The following is an 18,463-nucleotide window of genomic DNA, read 5'->3' as shown; positions in this document are numbered from 1 at the left end:
AAAGAAAAAAAAAAATCTTTAATACTATGCAATAAGTTAAATAAGATCGATCGAATAAATACAAATAGATATTAAATAAGGACGTGTTTTCTTTATTTTCTCTTTTTCTTTTTCCCTTGGCGTGTATCAAAATTCTTTGTCAAATTGACACTGTTGGTGGTGTTGTTATTGGTAGTTATATTACCGATATGCTCAACTAGATAGTTCTAATGCGATCATTTAGGATTAAAATCAAACGATCTTAGGCGTTGTCGTCGAAAGATTGACCCACTGACAATAGGCAAACTGGGGACCTCAAGAAAGTGTGTGTCCAAGTTTTCGCTAGACAGTGTCGAAAGGACGCCGCGCTTGACGACGAGTCTATTCGCGCTACTAGGTCACCGAGAAAACTTGCCACGATGCGTTAGAAATAGACACCTTCCTTGGACGCGTTCGCGGCACGTTTCGAGCCATCGTATGTAGGTAGGTACACAACACTACCACCAAACCACCAACACTACCACATAAAATATATTTTATACGTATGTACTTGCTCACGTACATACGTATATATATATATGTGTGTGTGTGTGTGTGTGTGTATGTGTGGAGAGTACGATGTCGATGGGCGATCAGAAATAAGAGGAAAAGAAGAAGAAAAAAAGATGAGGAGGATGAGGATGAGGATGAAGATGAGGATGAAGAGGTTAGTACGTGTGCGTTCGTGTCCTTCCACATACTGATGTTGAGATGTAGCTTCTGCTGCTTCTGCCGTACGCGTAAAAAAAAAACTCCCTACGGATTCCAGAGCTCATCTCAGTGATGCTCATTGGAATCATCGACACAGAAACATTGACAATCTGTCGTAAATCATATATTCTTATTAGCCATATTTTATTTTAATCCATCGTTCATTTAGGATCTTATTAATTTATCAAGTGTAACAATATTAATGTTATTTTATTCGATAATGATCGAATTTAAAATCATTTATAAATTATTATAATGAAATTTCAAAAGATTTATAATATTTCTTTTGAATTTTCAATCTATACGATTATATTATTTTCAATGCGGTAAATAATAACGTAATACACGGCTGACATAGTTTTTCTTTCTTTTTTTCTCTTTTTTGTAATTACGCAAGCTGCACGCGTGGTACATGTCAAAAAAGAAAAAAAAAAAAAAACAAAAAAGAAAGAAAGAAAAAAAAAGGTATAATCGTTTTACCGACCAACAATGTGTTTTAATATCGGTGAATTAAAAGTGAATTGAAAGAGAAGGGGGAGGAAAAAAAGGGAAAGAAAAAATTGGTACCACAGATATCTGATTTCACGAATTGTTTTTGTTGCAACTGTTCTTTCTTTTTTTACTTTTTAAATAAATAATTCACTCGAACCAATATACCGTTGCGCCTTCAGATCATTTTCGATTTCAATTGTGAAAAAATCAATGTCGATAAAAGTAAATAAAAAAAAATAAATAAATAAATAAATAAATAAATAAATAAAAAATAATAAAATAATAATAATAAAGAGAGAGAGAGAGAGAGAGAGAGAGAGAAAAGGAAAGAAAAAAAAGAAGATTAATAATACAGATAATTGATTCGTATAATCGATGCTTTTCTTACGACTGGCTTCCTTTTTTTTTTGTTTCAATTTCTTTTTTTTTTGTTTTTAAATATATGTATAATCCAATAATCTAATTGATAGATACACAACATCACTAGTTACCAAGTAGAAGAACGTATGTATTTATCTACACATCCATGCACGTATGTATGTAAGATACCATTATGATACGTACTTGTTAATGCAAAGCACGTAAACTTCCTACATTTTTTTTCTCATAATTTGCCAAGTACCGTTAAGTTTAACGCCGAGTGAACATAGTTTGCTAAGAAGCTAAAAGTATTAAACGTTGGCTATATCTCGTGGACCTTCGTTAACTAACCTTTCAACTTTCGAACGGAGAAAGAAAACTTTTCAAAAAATTTTTAATTACATAACAGTGAGAAGAGATTTTATTACAAAAGAATATTATCTGACGATCATAAAGTAGGATCGAAAGGAGAAAGACGAAAAATTGATCTAAAGTTTTTGTGCGATGAATTGAAAAAAAAAAAAAAAAAAAAAAAAAAAGAAGAAGAAGAAGAAGAAAAGAAAAAAAGAAAAAAATACCAATTCTTTTTTTCAGGCTGATTTTTCTTTCCTCTTTTTCTTTTTCCTTAATTCGTAAAAGCACGAGCCTAACATACAACGTGTAAAAAATCTCAGGAGAAAGAACGAACGATTTTTAAAAATCATTTGATAACTTTCGACCTACTTAAGAACTTCCACTGTATTAAAAAAAGAAAAATCACACACACACACAAACAATATTTTAACGAAGTATAAAAAAAGAATAGTAAATAGTAGCAATGATGTTAAATGACAATGGGGAAAAAAAAAAAAAAAAAAAAAAAAAAAAAAATGAAATGAAATGAAATAAAATAAAATAAAATAAGATAACATAAAATAAAATAAAATAAAATAAATAATACTGTCGTATAGATAAACTATAAAAAGAGAGCATATCAAAGAAACAGAATATATCTCCTTTTCTCCCACCCCTCTCTTTCTCACTCTCTGTGATGTGCGTAAAAGAGAGAAAATGGGAGGGAGAGAGAGAGAGAGAGAGAGAGAGATTCTTTCGAAGAACTGTCAAGCTCAAAGCAGTTCGATTTAACTTCTTCGAGGGAATTTTTCTATCGTACAACGCACGAAGAATTATACTCGATTATGGTAGTCCCGATATTCCGTAAAGGTAAAGTACACCATTTTGAAACGAATGACATAATCGGCCGGCAAGCGTAAACGTCCACGCGAGTGTTTGCGCTCCTATTACGGCGAATTTCAAGTTGGTCTCTCTTTCTCTCTTTCTTTCTTTCTGTCTCTTTCTCTCTCTCTCTGTCTCTCTCTTCTCTCTCTTTTACTCTCTCGACACAGATTCAAACGATAAGTCACGGAATCGATTATACTCCACGAAATTCTATGCAACAGGTGCGAAAACGTCGTTCTTTGGTTTGTCCGTGAGAACGTGTCGTTTAAAGAGAATCTCTCTCTCTCTCTCTCTCTCTCTCTCTCTTCCTGTTTTTTTTTAAATACCATGAAGGAAAAGATATACATATATTTATTAAAAAAAAAGGAAGAAAGAAAAAACTTAACTTCTTCTCACCACGTGGCCGTACTTAAAATACATAAAATACATACTCATTTCGACCGAAATTTCCTGTTTGTTATTGTTTTTATTTATTTGTTCCTTCATTGCTCAATAAGATTGCAAAGTATCTATTGTGAAAGTGTAGATAAGTCATTTTAAAAATGAACTTTTTCGTCTCGATTGTTCGTTCTTTAGTTTTATGACAAGTAAGAAACAATATAATGAGAGTCATAATACGATGCGAACGTTCATTGACGTTTATGGAGACGTTCTTCTTATACAGAGAAAGAGAAAGAGAAAGAGAAAGAGAAAGAGAGAGAGAGAGCTAATATAGAATGTGCCAACAACAAACGCGATCTTATCGCAATGACCGTGTCAAATTACCGAATAGTAAACGATCGTTAATTTTATATCTCAAGATCCAAAACATGAATAGATTCTTATATTTTTCATCCGACATTTTTTCTTTTCTATATATATATATATATATATATATATATATATATATATAAATTTTGGAGGTTAGCTTTCTCGAATTAAAATTGAGAAGGGATTCGAAATTAATCACGTGATTTCACTTAGAGTTCGACGGTAAGAAAAGTTCAATGCATTCGTACGCACAATGCATTCGTACGTATAATACATACATATCCACATAAATATATATATATATATATATACATATGTACAATATGTAGTTACACGCATGTGTATTTTTCCTTCTTGGAAGAAGTTTAATTTCAAGATTCTCGTCAGACTTTATTCTTCGAAATTACGTCAACTTCGTGATATCATTTGCGTGTGTAAGGACAAGCATTAGAAAGAGAGAAAACAAGAAACAGAGTAAGAGAAAGAAAGAGAAAGAGAGAGAGAGAGAGAGAGAAGGGGAGAATAAACCGCAACACATGCGGTAAGAACAAAGTTAAAACGACAAGGTACTCTTTCTTTCTCTCCCTTTTCTTCGAGTAACGCCAACATGATTGTATCAATAATAATGTCACGCTCCTGCAAAGAAAATCCGTCGACCCGAAGAATAAATCTCTTTATTTTCTGGAATAAAATATGGAGGAAAGATTTCTCTCGTTGACTATATTTTGAATTAATGAAAAAAGAATATAAAAAAAAAATTGTATATTATATATATATATATATATATGTGCGTGTATGTGTGTGTGTCTATATACATATATATATGTATATATATATATATATGCACATACAACGTGTTCTGTTTCCTATCTTTCCGTTTTACACCGAAGTCGGATGATATTGTATACTTTTTTTCAATAAAAGTTATTTTTCACTCTAAATGCGCGCGCTCTCTCTCTCTCCTTTTCTTACATCGCGATCATGCAAAATTATAATATTCGTCAGACTTGTTGACGACGAAAAGATGTTAATAAGGAATAATGGTTTTAAAAAGAGAACTTAATGAGATACCCACGTGGCGCGTAGTGTATAATGAAAAAAGAAACTAAGAAATAAGGAAAACAAGAAAGAAAGAAAGAAAGAAAAAAAAAGAAAGAAAGAAAGAAGAGTAGAAAAGAGAAGGAACGAAGAAGTTAAACTTGGTTAGGATTGAGATATACGATAGATCTTCGATCGATTCCGGCTTTCTTCGTCGTGTGAGATCGGTAATAATCGGTAATAAAATGGATGATAATCGTACGGATTCGTACGAGATCGCGAGAATAATTAATACATAGGAAGTAACAGATAGATAAATATATAAATAAATAATTAAATAGATAGATATATAATTAGTTAGATAAATAGATAAAGGAAGAAAGATATGTAATAATATGTTACTGTTTATATGACTTACCTTCGTCCAACAGTCGTTCTACGTGTATGAAGACATTTGGGAAAGCAGCTAGCTGCTTTCTGTCCTTTAGTAACTGTGACAGGTAGTCCGCTATACTCTGCGTCGTCGTGTTAGTATTATCACACATCGCAGTTACTTGATTACTTCAATGGCGGGCGCACGAGAGACAGAAGAAGAAAACGATAGAGACCGACGGCGGAAGAGTGAACGAGCTAGCTAGCTAGCTAGCAAGCGAGCGAGCGAGCGAGCGAACGAACGAACGACCGTACGAACGAACGAGCGTACGAACGAACGAACGAACGAACGAACGAACGAGCGAGCGAGTGAACGAGTACTGAGTGCGTGTGTGTGTGTCTGGGCTTACGAGAGAGTGAGAGGGAGAGAAAGAAAGAGACAGAAAAAGAGAGAGAGAGAGAAAAAGAGAATGAGTGTAGGAACGAAAGAGAGCGCGCGCGCGCGCGTACGCCGTAGGGAAACGCGCGCGATCGAGAGAGAAAGAGAGAGAGAGAGAGAGAGAATGATGGCGAACGCGACTCGAAAAAAGAACGTTGGTCTCCTCCGCGAACTACTACTCTCTCGACTCCCTCTTCTTCCACTACTATACTGCTACTACTACTTCTTCTTCTTCTTCTTTCCTTCTCCTTTGGCAACACCTTCTTCTTCTTCTTCTTCTTCTTCTACTTCTTCTTCTTCTTCTACTTCTACTTCTTCTTCTTCGTTCACCTTCTCCTACTACTTTCGTATTCCGCACGTTTCACGTCACTCAGTCGTCGCGTCACCCGTGCCTAAAGTTCTTCTACTTTATCTTTATCTTTATCTTTTACTTTTTCTTTCTTCTCCGGACTATCTCGTCGTTTCTCGTTCACGTAGTTGATCTTCGATCCTCCTTCTCTTCGTCGGCGACTTCTTATTACAACTTTTATCCCCGCTGGTCGCCACAATGCTGTTACGTTTTTAGAAACGGCAAGAGAACGCTGAGAATGACGATGATGATGATGACGACGACGACGACGACGACGGCGACGGTGACGACGACGACGACGACGACGACGACGACGACGACAATAACAACGACGACGACGACGACGACGACGACGACGACGACGACAACGACGGCGACGACGACGACGACGAAGGCGACAGCAACAACAGGAGCAATGCGTACATCGTGCGCGTGCGGGTGGTAAACGAAGAGTGAAAGAGAGAAAGAGAGAAAGACAGAAAGAGAGAGAGAGATAGAGATAGAGAGAGAAAGAGAAACAGGGATAGATGAGAGAAACGACCAAGGGGAAAGGGGAAGGACGAGGCGGTCGGAGAAAGAGAAAGAGTAAGATGAGAGGGAAGGAAATGGAGTAAAGAAAGAAAGAAAGAAAGAAAGAAAGAAAGAGAGAGAGAGAGCGTGCGTATGCGTGGACGAGAAAATGAGAGAGGAAGGACCGATGGTACAGGGAGGGGGGTGGGTTGGGGACCGCGGGGGGTTGTTGTCCTACGAAAGAATTTCAAAAAGGAGAGAGAGAATTCGCGATGCTTTGATATATCTCTCTTCTCTCTCTCTTGCTTCCTCGTTCTCGATATTACTAATCTTTATAATATATATATATATACACATATATATATATATTTTATATATATAATAATATATATATATATATTCGCGGATGTCGTCGCGTAATATCGTTGATAAATAAGTACACACGCTACGAGACGCTCGACTCTACTGCACCAGCCGTGCGTGCATCGTTCTAACCCAGGCCCGTTTCCCCCTCCTCCCGCCTGTATACCCTCCTCCCCCACTCCACGAGCAACCCATCCAAATTCTCCGTTGTTAGGCGCATGCGCGAGCATTCGTTCGCCGTTCGCCGCCCACTACCATATACGGCCTCTCCTCTCTGCGTGCGCGCGTGCCTCTTCCCTTCGACAGAGAGAGAGAGATACGCATGGCGGTTGGATAACTCAGGAACGAAATAAGTATTCATCGTCGCCCCGCGATTTTTACTTCCTCCGTATTATAATAATAATTATTATTATTATTATCATTATCATTAATAATATATTATATATTAATAATAATATTTCTAATATTTATATTTAATAATAATGATTATATAATAACAATAATAATAATAATAATAATAATAATTAATTATTATTATTATTATTATTATTATTATTATTATTATTATTATTATCACTTTTTTCCTTTTCTAATTTTTCGTTGCGACGTATCTGTCCTTTCTTCTTTTTTCTTTATTATTTGTTCGTTCGTTTGTCTCTCTTTTTTTTTCCTCTTCCGTTTCTTTTTTAATTCAAAATTTATCGCGTTTCTTTTTATTTTTTCCCTTCTATTTCCTTATTCTCGAAAAGAAAGATTTAACGTTACGTAGAGAAAGACGAGAATCCGTAGATTTTATTATTCGTATTTGATGAGCGTTTTAAGGTGGCACTCGTGTCGTCTCGATATAAACGTTGTTACGATCGTATGTTACGAACGAAACGATCGTTTCGTTCTTCAGGGAGACGTCCAACGCCACCATGTTTGTTATTTAACGCGCGAAAATCAATTTTCTGTCAGGACGATTAATTTGCGTTCTTCGATCGAGTTTCTTTTTTCTTTTGTTCGTCCGTTTTTTTCTTCTTCTTTTTTTTTTTTTTTTTCTTTGGAGATATTAAAACTTGTATTAATTTGAAAAAGACAAATAAAAGATTCCTATTTGATCAGGCGTTGTACGATTATTTTTATATTTGCTTTATGATACATTTAAAAGTGAATTTTTAATTGAAATGTTCTTTTTGAAAGAACTCGATTCTTAATGAGCGTACAAAGAAAAGCATTCGCGTGTAATAACCCATACATATTCGTTTTAATACCGATGCTTACGAATTGATGCATGCGAGTGTTAAGTGTTCGGTGTAACAACATATATCCTTGACGCCTATGTTTTACGATCCATAACATATCGTTACACTTAACATAGCTAGGATAAGTGGGTCATGTCTGCTTCCTTCGAGAGAGAGAAGAGACATACAGACTGTAAATCTTAAGAACGAGCGTGGGAAATAATGTATGTATTCGTATGTAACTGTCGAATATTTTGATCGTTTTCGGTATCTCCATCATTAAAAACTTTATCTTCGAAATTCACGGACGCTTGAAAAAAAAAAAGAAACAAAAAAGAAAAACGAAAAATAAAGGAATACGAAAAAGAAGAAAAAGAAAATGAAAATAATTTTTCGTCTAACGACTTTAAGGCTCGACTTAGAAACTCGTTATACAAATGGTACTATTGTAACATAATTTTACAAAAGCAGTTACTAGTTAATAGTCGATTCGTAGATCGAGTCGCACCAAAGACACGTCGGTTCAAAATGAGATGGATATTTACCGAAGCATTTCAAAAACATTCATTTAATTATCGTACATCTTTTGTATTCTTACAACCATAAAAACCATTTAGTATGCAAAGGAACGTAAAACATAATTACAAATCCTCATGAATTACGTACAGAAGCATTTTCCTAAGATAATTTCTATTGGAATCTTTTTATCGTTATGATTGTAACATTAATTACGAATTATTATTATTTAGAAAGAAAAAAGAAGAAAAAAAAAAACTCTTAGATTAATTTATATCATTAGCTGGAGGGATTAATGATCTTTAATTTCTTTGTATAAAAAAGAAGAAAAACAAACAAACAAACAAACAAAGAAAAGGAAAATTATAAACGCGACGGAAAGAAAAAAAGGTAGAGAGACTGAGATGTTGAATATTTTCTCATAGAACGTAACAACGGCCCCTCCCTATCTCGAAACGATACATTACATCAACGCATCGACGTTGTTACAATCTCAGAACAGTATATATATATGTATATATATATATATATACATATCATATATATATATGGCTCGGAATGCATAATTAATAATTCTACCTACTTGCTTTCAATCTACCTTCATGTATCGCATCTAAAGCAGATAATATTGAACCTCCGCATCTCTCGAGAGCAAACGGATAACAACGATATGATGAATATCAACTTCTTCTTTTTATTTCGTCATGTATATGTGTATTTACATAAGTATGTAAATATATATATATATATATATGCTTGATATATTCTTCGTATCACTCGTTGTAATGAACAGTAATTAGTTATATTCATTGCTATCAATAATCACGTAGAAGTAGCCTTATCGATATTAATCAATATAATGTACGTGACTTTTAATAAATTTTCATTCATTAACGTATATTATTTCTAATTAATGGATTTACGATTTTTTTTTTTTTATCTTCTTTTAACGATATATATAGGAATTTTTTACGATATGTATAGGAAAATTTCTACAAGTGATTTTAAAAATCGACTGCTTCTTTTTTTCGTGATTTTTTTGAATTAATCTTTGTTCTTTTTTTTCTCTTTGAGATTATAAAACTAACTAAATGATTTAAAGAAAGAAAGAAAGAAAGAAAACTCCCCCCCCCCCCATCAATCGCTCATTCCATTCAAAATGTAAAATTATAGGCTTAAAAATTTTGATATTTATTTTTTAATTAATACTACAAACGTTTTTAATATCTGAGAAATAACGTTGCGTCGATGTTCTTTATTTCTTTTCCTTTTTTTATAAATAAAATTTATCAGAAGACATCGAAAGTTTTTTTTTTTTTTTAACGCAATTCTAGTTAAAGCAAAGGAGCGTTGAGAGAACGACAGGAAAAAGTATTCCATAATCGGAAAGTTTACTGTTAGATGGATTGACGCAGGGTACTTGGATTGTATCTTTAAAAGGAATGGAAATCCTACTGATCGTCGATCTTCGAAAGTACGCGTGGGTGCATTTTGGTGTCGGTCTTTGGCTTGATCTTAAAGAAAAAAATTTATATATCTGTGTATAACCAAACGGAGTTGGTATTATCGGGAAGGACTTTCACGAGGACACTTGAAACTTTCTTCGAGTGAAAACCGTTCTCTTTCTCTTCCTTTCTCTCTCTCTCTCTCTCTTTCGTCGAGAGATATGTATTTCGTATCCACTAGTTGTAACATTACCTTTCGTTCGAATCTTTATTTTTTTCTTGCTCGAATTTATCGATCGAAATTATTACAAATACATTTCTATTTCTTTTTTTTAGAATTAAAACAAAAAAAGAATTGTTTTTTTTTTTTCGGAACATTCCAAATATAATAAAATTAATACGATTTACTCATTGTAAATACATTGTTAATCCAAATAAAATAAATAAGTTACTCGTTGTAAATTGTAATTCGTCGTTAATATAAATAGAGTAAATAATTTATCCTTTATAAATTGTAATTCGTCGTTAATGTAATCGCGAGTTAAGTTAATCATTGTAAAAGTATAAGTGTAAATTATCGTTACATATAATAAGATATATATATATATATATATATATATATATATATATATAAATAAATAACTTTATGAATAAATCATTGGGACACTTTGTTTTATTATATCGATTTCTTAATATCGATTCATTGTCTCAATCTTTCTCCCTCCTTCTCTCACTCTCTTTCTCTCTTGCATTCATACAGATCTGTTCCCTCTTACCGATGTCATTCAAACCTTCTTCCCCTCCTAATTATTCTCTTTAGCCTTCCCCTTTCTCTATCTCTACTACACTTTCTCTCTCTCTCTCTCTCTCTCTCTCTCTCTCTCTCTCTCTCTCTCTCCCTCTCTTCCATCTCTCTATTCTACTTTTTTTCTAATCAACTCGATTATTACGAAAATGTTCTAAGTCAAAAACATGAAGTAATTGAGCCGATCGTTTAACTTCTAATTATCTAATTATTCTCAATAAAGAATTATATACGAGTTCGAAAATAATCAGTTGGTTTCATTTCTTTTCTTTTCTTTTTTTTTTTTTTTTTTTTGAATTAGTTCATTTTTACTTTCTTTTTACCTTCTTTTTCCTTTTTTTTTTTTAAATTACTTTTCTAAGATCGACGAAAAGAATACGAATTGGAGATGATTGATAATCGATGCTGAATCGATTCCCATCGTTTAACTTCAAATCATTTAATTATTTTCAATAGAGATTTACGTACGAGTTAGTTAGACATGACATTTGAAAATGATCATTAGCTTTTTTTTTTTCTTTTTCTTTTTACATTTGACTCCTTTTACTTTTGCTTTTTTAAGATCGATTTGAAAAGATCGAGAATGATTATGCTGGATAGATTTTCGTCGTTTAACGTCAAATCATTTAATTATTTTCAATTAAATAATTATATCCTAATTAAACTTGATACTTAATAAATAATTTATTAGCTGCTTTTATTTTGTTAGTTTGTTTATTTATTTCTTATTTCTTTTTCTTTAAAGATCGACCAAACGAATGTGATCCGAAAAGAAGATCGAGAATCGATGCTGGATCATTTTCCGTCGTTTAACATCAAATCATTTAATTATTTTCAATAGAAAATTAAATCCGAGTTAGACGTGACACTTGATAGATAATTTATTAATTTTTTTTTTTTGTTAGTTGATTTATATTTTTTTTTTTTTTTTTTTTTTTTTTTTTTTTTTTTTTCTTTTAAGATCGATGAAACAAATCTAATTTGAAAAGATCGAGAATCGATGCTGGACCGATTCCGGAGGCTGTGCTGTCGCCTTACCATTCTCCCACGGGCGTTACCTTCTATGCCCGTGTATCCAGCGCCTACACAAGTATATTGGTTAATGTAAAGTAACGTTGACGTCACATATCCATACATGGCCCCATCGCGGGATCACGTGGGTGTCCAGCGTTATAAATTATTTCTCCTTCTGTTTTCTTTTTTTCTTTTTTACTTTATTATTTGTCTTCTTTTTCTTCTCTTTCTTCTCAATGTATCTTCACTCTCTCACTCTCTCTCTCTCTCTCTCTCTCTCTCTCGCGCGCGTTTTCTTTTCGAATCGAAAGACACATTCTATTTTATATAATAACTTCGAGGAATAGACTCTCTTTCCAATTTTGCTTTCGACCTATCTTCCTCTATCGATCGACCCACGTAAATTTGAGAAATTTATTCGCGAAATCAAAGAAAGAAAACGAAAAAGGAAAGAAAAAAAGGAAGACAAAAAAAGTCCATCTTTTTTCTGTTCTTCGTCATCGATCGACGGATTTAAATTATTCAATTAAAATTAATTAGAATGATGATATTAATTGAACGTTCGAGTAGTATAGAAAGACTATGACCTTCGATTTTAAATGAATTATTTTACGAATTTTTTTTCGAGTACGATACCTTCTTTTTTTTCTTTTTTAATTGAAAAAATTATCGCAGTTCTAATATGTATTTCCTTTTTTTGTTAAGCAATCGGAACTCCGTAATGCAATGATACATTTGTAAAACCAAACAAAAAAATTAAATAAATAAAATAAAGATATATAAACGTCCATCTCCTATTTTCGTTCTTCGTTATCGATCGATGGGATTAATTTATTTGATTAAACTTAATTGGGATGACGTGTTGATAGTCGAGAAGAAAAGAAATACTTTGACCTTCAATTTAGAATGAATTATTTTATATATATATAAAAAAAAAAAAAAAAAAAAAAATGATTCAATTTCTAATATGTTTGATTATTTCTTTCTTCTTTTTTTTTTTCTTTTAACATCATCGCAATAAGACTTCATAATGCAATAAGATAAAAATATTGTTTTATTATCTATAAGAAATAATATCTTTGCTGTTCGACAATATCGGTGGACATTTGAAAACAACAAAACGCTAAAAGATCACCGTTGTCTTTGCTAATAAATTTTAAATAAATAAATTTGTCTCTTACCATTAGTTCTCCTCCGATCCTGCATAATGAACACTCCAATAGAGTATCCTTAATTTATCCTACACGGGACATGAGAACTACAACTACCATTTCCTTTTTAAGGGTTAAAGAAAGGGTTTTCATTTGTGCTCGTCGACTCTAAGAGATCAGAGAACTTCACTTTCACCGATTAAGGCAAAGAGCGATATATTTTATTAAATTAATTATTCGAATATTTTCAATATGATTCAAAATATTGATCAAAATATTGAACAATAAAACTTACAATTTATTCGTTCGTGCAACACGTAACAAAGATTAAATGTGTATATTTATATATATATATATATATAAATATATTTTTTTTTCTTCTTTTAATTAAAAAAATATTACGTATAGATTACAACGTCATTTAAATAAACAACTGATCCTGATCATATTCGTAATAATCATCAAGGCAATATGAAAAATTGGCGACTTTTGTCTTACGCTTTAAAAGAATGTAATATAAATTTATACATTAGAAAAAGAAAAAAGTCGTGAATTTTTCAAATTGACCTCATATAATGGTATAAATAAAATAAACGACGGAAAGTTGACTTTACGGTGAACAAAATTATACAAAATTTATGTTGGATGATAAAAGGAAGGGGAAAAAAAAAAAAACAACAAAAAAGAAGAAAAAGAAGAAGATGAAGAATAAAAAGAAGCGAGTTTTACGAGAAAGAAAAGATAAACTTCTTTTGGGCGCTCGATAGTATTACCTTTTATAGTGTGTCTAGTCGGTGACACATATACGTATAAAAGACAAATCGGAAAAATTATGGTGTATCTAAGCGCCTGTACAAGTTAACTCTTCTAAAGGAAATTTTGTATGGTTGAGTTAAAGCAAAAAAAAAAAAAAAAAAAAAAAAAAAGAAAAAAAAAGGGGGAAAAAGAAATGACCGTCCAAGCAAAAAGTATAATACAAAAGTTATCTGGTGAATTGTCGGTTGTCCTTCCCACGTTTACCCACCTGGCGGAAGGTCTTGGTACGTTGCAACTGTCGCGAGGCATTTGGATTGTTCATGTTCTTGAAGAAACCATAACCGCCCCCGCCGAGCCTTTTCCGTGGCCGCGAATCTTTGCTAGCTCCCACTTCTGTTAGTTATTATCATGTTAAGGAACAAGATTACATATGTATGTATGTATGTGAATAGTAGTTGTTAAACTATATCAGTCAAAGTAAACTTTTAAACAGGTGATAATCTATGTTTGAAGATTTCAAATTGATAAACGTAATATGTTTTAAAATCTCTCTCTCTCTCTCTCTCTCTCTCTCTCTCTCTCTCTCTCTCCTTTTTTTTTTCTTTTCAAAAATTCTACTTATAACGGAAAGCTAAGAAACTATTGTCAATTCTTAACACCAACTATGCTTTAATAGCTTTAATAGTGTATAAGATAACCGTTTCGAGAAGCTTTTCAATGTAAGTAGTTGGTTAAAAAATAAAAATTAGGAGATTTTAAAACTTGAATGCAACAATTCATATGGAACAAATAATTGTATTAAATATTTGTTCTTAATTTCTTTTTTTTTTTTTTGTATAGATATATACTTCCTGATTTTTGTAAAAGGATACTCAGGTCTACTGCTGGTGGAACCACAAATCCAAAAGATTTGGCAACCTTTGCCAAATCCAATGTCTGGACATCGAATATCTGTTTAAGATGATGAGAGTCGTATGCTCTGACATATGCCTTGAACGCTTCCTTCGCCGATATATTTAAAAAATAGTTCTTGGAGATTAATTTTTCGAGCTGAAAAAAGAATATATATAATAAACTACGAGAGCAAATTCGTACGAAAGGAACTCGTCGTCATTGGATGTTAAATAGTTTTTCATTTTTTTTTTTTCTTATTCCTTTTTTTCTCTTCTCTCTTCTCAAATATAAACGATAGATAAACGTAATAATATCAAATATGTAATTTAGTCGATTTATATAAATTGCGTCGTGAAATATTAATTGACTAAATTTTAATTTACGTCTCTTTGTCAAAAAGGCTTAGGTAGAATTAAATAATAATAATAATAATAATAATAATAATAATAATAATAATAAAAGAAGAAAAAAAAAAAAGAAAGGCATAGAGGAAAGAGACGACGTATTTAAATGCAAAAAATATTGCAGATTCTTGAAGTTTCTCGTGGCAAATTTCGAAATGGTATCTTTCAATGTTAATTTCCAAATGCGAACGAAGCATCGCGGGGTTCCTGGATCGGTTTCGATCAGATATATAGATGGAAGAGGAAGGGGAAGAGGAAGGGGAACAAAAAGGGAGTGGTGCGTGAATCACGCGTGTGGGCGCCATTTCGCACGTTTCTACCACAGTAGTCCTTCTTCCCCTCCACCATTGAAACTCCTCTTTCCTCTCTTTGAACCATCCCCCCCCCACCCCTCTCCTTCCCATCCCACTCCTCGCCACGACGAATAGTTATATGCAGTTACGTGTGAGTGCAAGAAAGATGAAAAATAAGGCGGAGGTCGTGCTACATACAACTTGGAAAAGTTGTCAGAGAGAGATAGAAAGAGAGAGAGAGAGAGAGAGAGAGAGAGAGAGAGAGAGAGAGAGAGAGGAGGAGAAGGGTGATGGAAGAGGGAGAAGTGGGGAAAGAGAGAAATAGATGCAATGGAATGAAACGAGATGGAATATGAGACAAGAAATAACATTATTGCGACTTGTATATTCCTTGTAAACACGAACGATTCGACGCACTTCCGTACCTCGTCTTTTGCACTTTCACGCCACGAAGTAAGCTCGTCTACTACCATAATTGCGTCTCCTGCGATATCTTTTCTACTTTAGCTTTTGAATAATAATTCATTCCTTTCGAGATATTCATTATTCTTACCGTCTGTGTTTCGGATGATACATACAAATCGCACCTTTATGTTATTTTTATTCAAAGAACTATTCCGCGGGATTTAATTTAACATTTAGAATACTTCCAAAAAAAAAAAAAAAAAAAATTTGTAAAAATATTTTGTAATAAATAAATAAATAAATAAATAAATTAATTAATTAATTAATTAATTAATTAATTAATTAATACCTGCAATTGTATGTCCGCTATTTTGTTCCATGAAAAATCAAATTCATTGACCGGGACTTTGGCTTGTTTGAGATAACGAAGGAAGCCTAATTCTTCTGGTCGTAGAATTAATAAAGCGTGTCCACTACTACCTTCACCACGTGCCGTTCTTCCAACGCGATGAATATATTCCTACGCATAAATTAAGATTTTAGATATATCTCTATGTTCGAAAGTATGTCAGGCGATGTTAATATACGACACGTTAACATATAACACTCAATAGGATACCTTAGGATCATCCGGTGGATCATATTGTACGATCCAATCGACATCGGGTATGTCGAGACCTCTAGCAGCTACGTCTGTACATAAAAGTATACCGGAAGAAGCATTGCAAAATTGGAAAAATGTTGTAGTCCGTTTAGTTTGCTTTTGCTTTCCCTATGTTCAAATTTTTAATATTATTTTTTATGTGCTTTAGACTAATCAATTTAATGTAATATATATATATATAGAATACTCACATGTATACTTAATACAGGAAGATCTATATAATTCAAGAGTTCATGATGATACTTGACTGACATACAGGAACTAAAGAATACCATAATTTTTCTTTGTCTATTTTTCTTCAGGAATGTGAATAAAAGTAGAAAACGTTTTTCACTAGGACAAACTACATAGCCTTGTTCCAAACCTTCTACAGTCGCCTTATCTTTTTCATCATCGACGCCAACATATACAGGTTCTTTTTTTAATGCTAAACTTGTCAATGCTTCTACCTTCTTAGTTTGAGTTGCACTGAACAACATAGTTTGTCTTCTTTCTGTAATAAAATTTATAGAATAACATAACCTTATCTTTTCTGTTTCTTTATGAAAATTTATAATAGATTTTTTTCATTATTATTATTATTAATACCAACTTGGTAATATATTAATAATTTGTTTTAATTCCTCTTCAAAACCAATATCTAAAATACGATCGGCTTCGTCGATGATAAGACATTGTAGATTTTTGTACAAAAAGTCAGGGGTATTTTGAAGATGATCTAATAATCTCCCTGGCGTAGCCACAATAATATTTATTCCTTTTGCGAGTTTTTGTGCTTCTGTTTGTCTACTAGCACCACCCATTAATAGACCATACGTATGATAATGATATTTCATTAATTCTTTTAAAACACCAAATGTTTGCATTGATAATTCTCTTGTAGGAGATATGATAATACATCCAGTACCTGGAATTGTGTGTACATATATATATATATATGTATATTACATGAGTTGATAAATCTATTAGATGGTTATATTTATAAAGGACATACCATTACGCGGCATAAATTTTAATTTATATATTAATTCTACAGCAGGTATTAAAAAGGCCAATGTCTTTCCTGATCCTGTTTTGGCTGCACCAATTAAATCTCTGCCTTCCAATAATGGTGGAATAGATCTGGCTTGTATCTCGGTCATATGTGTAAAACCCATATCTTTTATTCCTTTAAGAGTATTTTCACATACACGTTCATTCAACGTTTCAAAACTATTATTTTTGGTTATTTCTAATCCTATAGAAGATCCAGGTACTATATATGATAAAATATAATTTAGTATTACTTTTTAAAACGACAATACAATAATTATAAAACTTTTATCAAACTTACAACTTTCCTCAACGATATCTGTACTATTCTTTGATTCTATATTTCCATTTTCTTCCATGGTATCCATTTCATTACCATTAATGGGCTCCTCGTTTGACTCTTGTTCATTCTCAATTTTAGATGTTTCTAAATTTTTTTTCTTTTCTAATAATTAAATGTATTATTATTATATATTTATAGATCTTACATAGATAACATAACTGCGTGTATATAACTTACTTTTCGCAGGACCATTTTGCGTTGCCAAACGCTTATTTCCAATTTTTTCCTTTACGTCGTCGTCGTCGTCTTGATTAATATTCTCCACAAGATCTTCATTTTTAATTTCACCTTTAAATAAAAATATCATAGAACAAAATGAAAATCTTTTTCTATAATCAAACTCATATTTTTTTAATTATTAATATATATTTTAAACATTATATTGTAGAATAAATAACACTTTGTTATAAGTACATAACCTATATAGATTTCATTTACCATTTTGTTTGTCAGATCTTTCCTTTAATACTTTTAATTTATTCTTTTCTCTTTTTCTAATCTTTCTCATTAAAACTTTGTCGGGAATAGACATCTTTCTTTAAGAAATATTATACAGAAATTAATTTTATTTACACTAAATCTAAAATTACTTTACTTTTGAAAAATTCTCACGTGCTACACGTGTAAAACTGTAAAATCTGTTCACTACATTTCGTTCGAAGCGTGTGACTTTAGCGACATACGTGGATAAAATATAAACTAAAAACATATACCTATCGTATCGATTTCTATGATAGTAACAGTAAAGCTTTGAAACTAACTTTAGTTCATTATTTATCCGCAGCCGTCGCTAAAGTCGCATATTTATTGAAAGATATTAAATGAGTCTTATCTAGATGGGCAGTGTTGCCAATATTCAAAAGTATTCCTGTTACTTTTACTTTCACGAAGTATTTGA

General features: G+C 32.2%; 2 protein-coding genes across 12 annotated transcripts in view; both read right to left on the bottom strand.

Annotated features, from left to right (window-relative positions):
* Positions 1–5,343, bottom strand: part of LOC124948862 (protein held out wings) — a 70,037-nt gene extending 64,694 nt beyond the window's left edge. For all 10 annotated transcript variants that reach the window (XM_047493106.1, XM_047493115.1, XM_047493111.1 and 7 more), the window contains exon 1: positions 5,006–5,343. In XM_047493106.1, the coding sequence (XP_047349062.1) occupies positions 5,006–5,132 (127 nt within the window). In that variant the 5' untranslated portion in view covers positions 5,133–5,343. The remainder of the gene's footprint in view (positions 1–5,005) is intronic.
* Positions 5,344–12,659: 7,316 nt separating this feature from the next.
* LOC124948861 (probable ATP-dependent RNA helicase pitchoune) lies at positions 12,660–18,233 on the bottom strand. 2 transcript variants are annotated; one of them, XM_047493104.1, is made up of 10 exons: positions 18,004–18,233; positions 17,743–17,853; positions 17,524–17,667; positions 17,185–17,445; positions 16,783–17,097; positions 16,382–16,683; positions 16,146–16,298; positions 15,876–16,046; positions 14,403–14,580; positions 12,660–13,923 (listed from the first exon to the last, which is right to left on the bottom strand). In XM_047493104.1, exons 1-10 carry the CDS (start codon positions 18,095–18,097, stop codon positions 13,757–13,759), a joined length of 1,896 nt encoding a protein of 631 aa, XP_047349060.1. In that variant the 5' UTR covers positions 18,098–18,233; the 3' UTR covers positions 12,660–13,756. The 2 variants fall into 2 exon arrangements, with proteins under 2 accessions (XP_047349060.1, XP_047349061.1); XM_047493105.1 differs by having other exon boundaries at positions 17,739–17,853; positions 18,004–18,141.
* Between the last annotated feature and the right edge of the window lie 230 nt (positions 18,234–18,463).

The sequence above is a fragment of the Vespa velutina genome, chromosome 4 (genome assembly GCF_912470025.1).
Source record: "Vespa velutina chromosome 4, iVesVel2.1, whole genome shotgun sequence".
In the NCBI taxonomy this organism is placed as follows: Eukaryota; Metazoa; Arthropoda; class Insecta; order Hymenoptera; family Vespidae; genus Vespa; species Vespa velutina.
The sequence above is the reverse complement of the archived record's forward strand: the minus strand, read 5'-3'. Positions and strand labels throughout refer to the sequence as shown.

Bases quoted from the DNA above. Each gene is read 5' to 3' on its own strand.
- LOC124948861 (XM_047493104.1), bottom strand. From the start codon at position 18,097: ATGTCTATTCCCGACAAAGTTTTAATGAGAAAGATTAGAAAAAGAGAA. The intron at 17,098-17,184 runs GTATGTCCTTTA...ACACAATTCCAG, and splicing joins AAAATTTATGCCGCGTAATG to GTACTGGATGTATTATCATA. The intron at 16,047-16,145 runs GTATCCTATTGA...ATTTATGCGTAG, and splicing joins ATCCACCGGATGATCCTAAG to GAATATATTCATCGCGTTGG.